This window comes from Centruroides sculpturatus, unplaced genomic scaffold (genome assembly GCF_000671375.1).
Source record: "Centruroides sculpturatus isolate CEXI.00-Female unplaced genomic scaffold, Cexi_2.0 scaffold2007, whole genome shotgun sequence".
Taxonomy (NCBI): Eukaryota; Metazoa; Arthropoda; class Arachnida; order Scorpiones; family Buthidae; genus Centruroides; species Centruroides sculpturatus.
In genome coordinates, this window is record NW_019386364.1 from 83,038 (window position 1) to 89,214 (window position 6,177).

The 6,177-nt window shown below is 40.7% G+C and overlaps 1 protein-coding gene across 1 annotated transcript; it reads right to left on the bottom strand.

Annotated features, from left to right (window-relative positions):
• Positions 1 to 698: 698 nt before the first annotated feature.
• LOC111614690 lies at positions 699 to 4,636 on the bottom strand. Its single transcript, XM_023356057.1, has one exon. It carries the CDS (start codon positions 1,564 to 1,566, stop codon positions 799 to 801), a length of 768 nt encoding a protein of 255 aa, XP_023211825.1. The 5' UTR covers positions 1,567 to 4,636; the 3' UTR covers positions 699 to 798.
• Positions 4,637 to 6,177: the final 1,541 nt, after the last annotated feature.

Below are 6,177 nucleotides of genomic sequence, written 5' to 3' on the forward strand. Positions count from 1 at the left end.
TGGTTTTGCCGAATAGGGAAGAGGAGAAATCTTGCAAATGTGGTAACGGGTAGCGGTCGGGAATCGTAAGTCGATTCAACGCTCGATAATCGCCCGTTGGCCTGAATTCTCCATTCGGCTTGGGCACCATGTGCAAGGGGCTAGCCCAGTTGGAGGTGCTGGGCCTGCAAATTCCCTGCTCCATCATGTATTGGAACTCCTTCCGAGCCGCCGCGAGTTTGGCTGGGTGCAGTCGGCGTGGTTTTGCGAATACCGGCTGTCCCTTTGTTATAATGCGGTGCACGGTGTGGTGTTTGGGTGCCCTGGCCGTCCCTGCGGGGTAAGGATGGAAAATGTTGGGGTACTTCTCCAAGATACTCCGATATGTCGACGAGCTGGCTATCAGCGTTACTTGAGTAACTTCCGTTTCGATCTTTTTACCCGTGGTGGCTAAGTTGGTAATTGCGTCCCTGAGACGTGCGCCCTTTAGGTCGATTAACAATCCGTATTTCCACAGAAAATCGGCGCCTATGATTGGCTTACTAACGTCCGCTAGTACAAAAGGCCACTGAAAACGGCGACGGAGGTTGAGCCCGAGCGTAACTAACTTGGTACCGTACGTTCGTATCGGTGTACCATTTGCCGCATAGAGCTTCACGGCGTGGGAGTTGTCCCTCGTGCCGTTTCCTGAGAAGGGTAAAACGCACACATCGCTTCCGCTATCCACCAAGTACTCACGGTTAGAAACGGGGTCGAAAATGAATAAACGGCTCTTGTTATCGGGTCTGAAATCGCAGCGGGCCGTTTCGTGCGATTTCCTTAAGAGTTTCCCGACTGGCGGAAAGAGCATGGGGAACGGCAGCGTTTTGCCTCGCTCCCGTATTTTTGATGGTACCAGCAAAGGTGGCTAGCATCTCCCTTGGGCGTCTTTGAGCGCCGCCGCCAATGTGCTCTGCCTTGCCTGGACTTGTCGCGGGGCCGAGCTAATCGTTCGATTCTCTGACTAAGGGATTCTATTTGTGCCTGGAGCTCGCTTAACTGGGCTTGTGTATTATCGGGGCCTTTTTGGACTTCGTCGACGTTCGCGTGCGTTACCTCTCCTATTTTGTCGGCCATGATGGCCAAGTTTTCTAACCCGTCGTCGGAGGCTGCCAGGATCGCTTGGGTCTGTTGCGGCAGTCGTTGTAGCCATAAGGTTTTTAGAAAGTCTTCCCCTAATTTATTGTTGGCTAACTGCCTCATTTTTCTTAATAAATGTGATGGCTTTTCGTCTCCCAACGCGATATCCGAGAGTAGCGCTTTGATTCTCCTTTGTTCCGAGTCTGAGAAATCGGCGAGCAGTCTGGCCTTAAGCGTATTATAACGGTTTTCGGCCGGTGGGTTGAGGACGATGTCGCTTACGTAGTTCAAGACATCGGAGTTGAGAGCAGACACGACAGAGTAGTACTTGGTACTGTCCTTTGTGATGCCCGAAATGGCAAACTGGGCCTCTATATTAGCGAACCACAACTCTGGAGTCTTGTCCCAAAACGGAGGTAGTTTGAGGGCCACTCTGTTCACTTCTGCGGTGGGTTCGGGCTCTGCCATCTTTGTTCGGCTGCTTGACCGGCGTGGAAGAGAAAAAGAGGCCTACCTGTATTTCCGTAAATGGCGTCTGGGCTTGGGAAGGTTCGGTGTTGAGCTCCCACGTTGTCGGATCACGTTCGGCTCACCAGTGAGGGGACCGTAAATGGTTCCTCTAAATAGTCGATGTTAGTCAGGTAGCTCGATCCGATCGCATCCGCGGAGGGAATCGTCGTGGCGTCGAGTTGTATTGACCAAGGTCGAAAGAAGGATCCGAACTTCGTATTTGCTAGTTTATTTATCGATAATTACAATTATGGTACAGATGTCGAGAACAACGCTGATCTCTTAGACAAAGGTCGGAGCGTATGAGACAAGCGTCCGGACCTCAGCACGTCGACCCGAAAAGTGTGAACTTCGACCTCTGACGTCACGCGGGTTGGGGACGGTGGTCAGGCGCAGTGTTGCCGACCGCCGCAACACTGAGACAGGTCACTTTTACATAACAAGCTATTTATTTGGAAAATTCCCTACATAATTCCAGAAGAGAATTTCGCTTGGATAGAAACAAAGTTAAAGTTCAGTCTATAGATCACTGGTTAACCAATGGCAATCAATCACAGTTTTGACAGCGATTGGACAACTTAAGGCAAACTGGCTGGCTGGAAGTCAGACGTAGTTCGACAAAATGAAGATGAAGTCCGAGACAACAGGGAAACCAACACAGAGGACAAACAGGTTGAGTGAGGGAGAAGCAACCACACTTCAGGGTTCCTTGAATTTCAGGGTTTTTAAAGGATTTCTTCCCAAAATTCTTAGTTTGATTGGTCCTGATTTTCTCTTTCCACCTGATTGGTTCCTATCCTGTTTCCAGGTGAAATTAGACAACCAGATTGGGCAAAAGAAAGATTACTCTCCATTAATCAAATCTGACACCTTGACTCATATCTCACATGATGATATTTTCTTTTCTGACACCTAAGAATTGTTATGTTTTTATTACTTACAACATGATAGTTTTTCTTTCAAAGGAATGCTACATCTCATTTATTTCCAAATTTTGTCATGTCTATGAGAGTCAAAGTCAAAGCATGATTTTTTTCCACTTGACATTTTAAACAATCCAATCCAGTAGTTTGATTATTAAAATAAATCTATAAATCATACAAGTTTATTTGCAGAATAAAACATCATTACACATTAAGCCACTTTCACACAACCTAGACATCCAGATAGATGATGCCAATATGTTTTCGAATGATATCTGAATTTCATCCAGGTACCTTCCAGACATCTCCTCACAGTGAAAATTATCTCCTCTCTGGGTTGAAAGAGAGCAGTTTTGCAAGTGCATGGCAATGGATGTGTAGGAAAATTGCCATACTGCTTTACTAGTCTATTATCTGATAGAACTGACAAAACAGTGCTTGTAGCATGCACAAAAGATAATTGAAAGCACCAAGATGACTAGCTACCCAGATGACACAAAGATATGCATTTGCTTCAGTGCTATGCTAGGTTGCAAACTATGCCTGTGAGCCGTGAGTGAAGAAATCTAGGCTGAGAAAGACAGACAGATTTCACCATGTACAGTACAGTACAGTACATAACGTGTGAAAAGTTTCATGCCTTACAATGCACTGCTACTCATCCAGGCAAATTTCAGTACCCAGTTTTATCTGTCTGGGAAACTTCCAGATCACATAAAAGCAATCTTAGGGTGCGTTTTCTTTTTACTACCAGTGCATTTTTATTTCTTGGCTTTTCTATATAAAGAATTCTCCACATTTATCAAAAGGAATTCATTATACAGAGGTTTGATCAGGGATAAATCAAGAACTAGTAGGGTCCTTGGAGGTTATGATTTCTGGAATTATGAAAGAGATTTGAAGTTTCTTGAAACATCCTGTATGTAAGTATATACATGTAAAAACAAAACAATTTTGGTAGTGACCATATAAGATCACTATACTTTTGGTATGTATATACAAAGTATAGTCAATTTGAATAAAATACTGTCAGCTATTTTAATTAAAATTGTGTATATATTTTTTCATCAGCTTATCAGCAGTGGCGTGCAGTGACGTTTGATGATAGGGAAGCTGTGCCGGCCCTGGATAGAAACATTGGAATCGTTATATGATATTTTGGTGTGTAGCAACCATGTGCTAAACCGCATGAAGTTGGTGTTCTGGAAAGCACATGTGCAAATGCCTGTAATCTGGCTGCTTTACACGATTCAAATATTTTTGCAGTGGAAGCTATCCTGTATTCGACAATACGCCGCTTCCATTGAGAATATGCATATATAAATTTATATTCGAATATACAATAGCGATCTTATCATTGTTTTTCACATGTAGTATAGAAATTTGTAATAAAATACATAATGTGGTTGCAATAAAATATTAATTTTAAGTAATTCAAAGTACATTAAAATATGAAAATAATCACACAATATGTATTTATATTTTAGAAAATACGAGGGAAGCAGTGCTTCCACAGTTTCCATGGACGGCATGCCACTGATCATCGGTGAACTTTTTACTGTTTTGCATAATTCAACAGAGGCGTAACCGACAATAAAAGGTTGTCTCTATGAAGAAAGACTGTTATTGTTTTTTGATGATTAAACATGGCAGAAAGATGATGATTTAGCTTCTTCAATTTTTAATTTATAAAAATATCACCAGCCATTTTAATTAAGAGTTATTAAGCTTCAAAGTTGGTGAACAAAATTGTACCCCCCACATAAACACACACACACAGAAAAATCCCCAAAACTTTTTGCATTTATTGACATTTTAAGGTTCTGAGTCCAAAACTGTAAAAATCTTGGGGGTCATTTTTTGACTGGTTGCCATATTTTCCTGGCTGTTGTTTGTAATAGCTGGAAAAGTAAAATTAATGCTTTTATCAAAACCCTACCCTTTTAAATAATTCTACAAAAAGACTAACTATACAGCTAAAAGGAGTAAAACTAAAACATGACCTCTAGTATTTAGTATCATTTGCTCTTTTCTCCTTCATTTTGTCTCCTCTGTTAATAGTACATAAATAAAGAAAAGGATAACACAATCTCATGACAGTTTCTATCACATAGACCATACATATGTTTATTGATTAAAAAAAATTTGGTAGTAAAGGGACTAAGCCCTTTACTACCAAATTTTTTCTTGTGTAAGTTTAGTGAGGACGACTATTTCTGAAATTTTTATTTTTATAACTGATAAATATCAAAAATTATTATAGAAACATTTATAATTTAGACCAGTGGTTCTCAACCTTTTTTTTACATGTGGATCCCTTTTCCTCTTAATTTTTTTGAGGACCCCCATAGACATTGCACAGAAAAAAAAACTTACATTTTTTACTAATAAAAAAAGAAAGGAATTGTATCAAAAATAATAGTAGTAGTAAATGATTATGCTTTATTTTGATAGAAAACCAATTTATTTCATTTATTTTCTTATATTTGTTTTTTCATTACATTGTTTCAAATTGGAAAAATATTTTAATACTGAAGCTCTGAATTTCAGAAAAACTAACTACTGTATTTATGAACTAGCACTTTTAATACGTCTTACCTTGTCAAGATGGAGTTTTAAACAGAACTGAAGGTTAAGGTTAAAATAAACTGATTACCTTTATACTGGAGGGAGGTTTATAGCCTCCCTCCTTAATCTTCAACATCTGGAACTGAGGCAAAATGTTCAAAATGACGCTGATGGTATAAGATTCTCCGAACAAATCCCGGCTTTATAATCTCTCTTTGACCTTTGTCACTAAGATATATACACTGAGTGGCCAAAAAGTTAGACACACCCTCTAATAATGAGTTGGTCCACCTTTAGTTGATCACAGCCGATATTCTTCTTGGTATGGACTCAACAAGTTGCTGATACCATTGCTGAGGAAAGTTGACCCATGCTAACATAATGGCAGCTCTAAGTTGGGTCAGATTGGATGGTGTGTTTCCAAGCTTTGAAGTGATCTTTCAACCTCGTCCCACAAATGCTCTGTAGGATTGAGGTCAGGGGACTGAGCTGGCCATGGAAGCTGGTTAAACTATGATTGATGTTCCTCAAACCAATTTGAGACCAATCAAGCATGGTGACAAGGTGCATTGTCCTGCTGAAAGTGATCATCTCCATCAGGGAACACTACAGCCATAAATAAGTGTATGTGATCGACAACAATGTTGAAGTAAGCTGTTCTATTCATAGATTTGTCCACAAATATCAAGGAACCCTGTGTATTCCAAGAAAACATTCCCCACATCATAATTCCACCGCCACCAGCCTGAAGAGTTGTCATTTGGCAGCAGAGGGTCCATAAATTTGTGCTGTTTGTACCATATTCTGATCCTGCCATCTGCATAATGGAGCAGGAAATGAGATTTATCGGACCAGGCTACTTTTTTCCAGTCCTCAAGTGACCAATTTCATTATTCCTGAGTCCATAACAGGTGAGGTGGCTTTTCATATTTTTCTGTGATACCAAAAGCACTCTTGATGGTCTCCTGCTGCTAAGGCCCATCCTTTGCAAAGTGTGTTTTGTTGTGCATTGAGATATGCTTTGTGATGCACCTGCATTGAATTCAGCTGTAATTTGTCATGTTGTTATCCTTCTTAT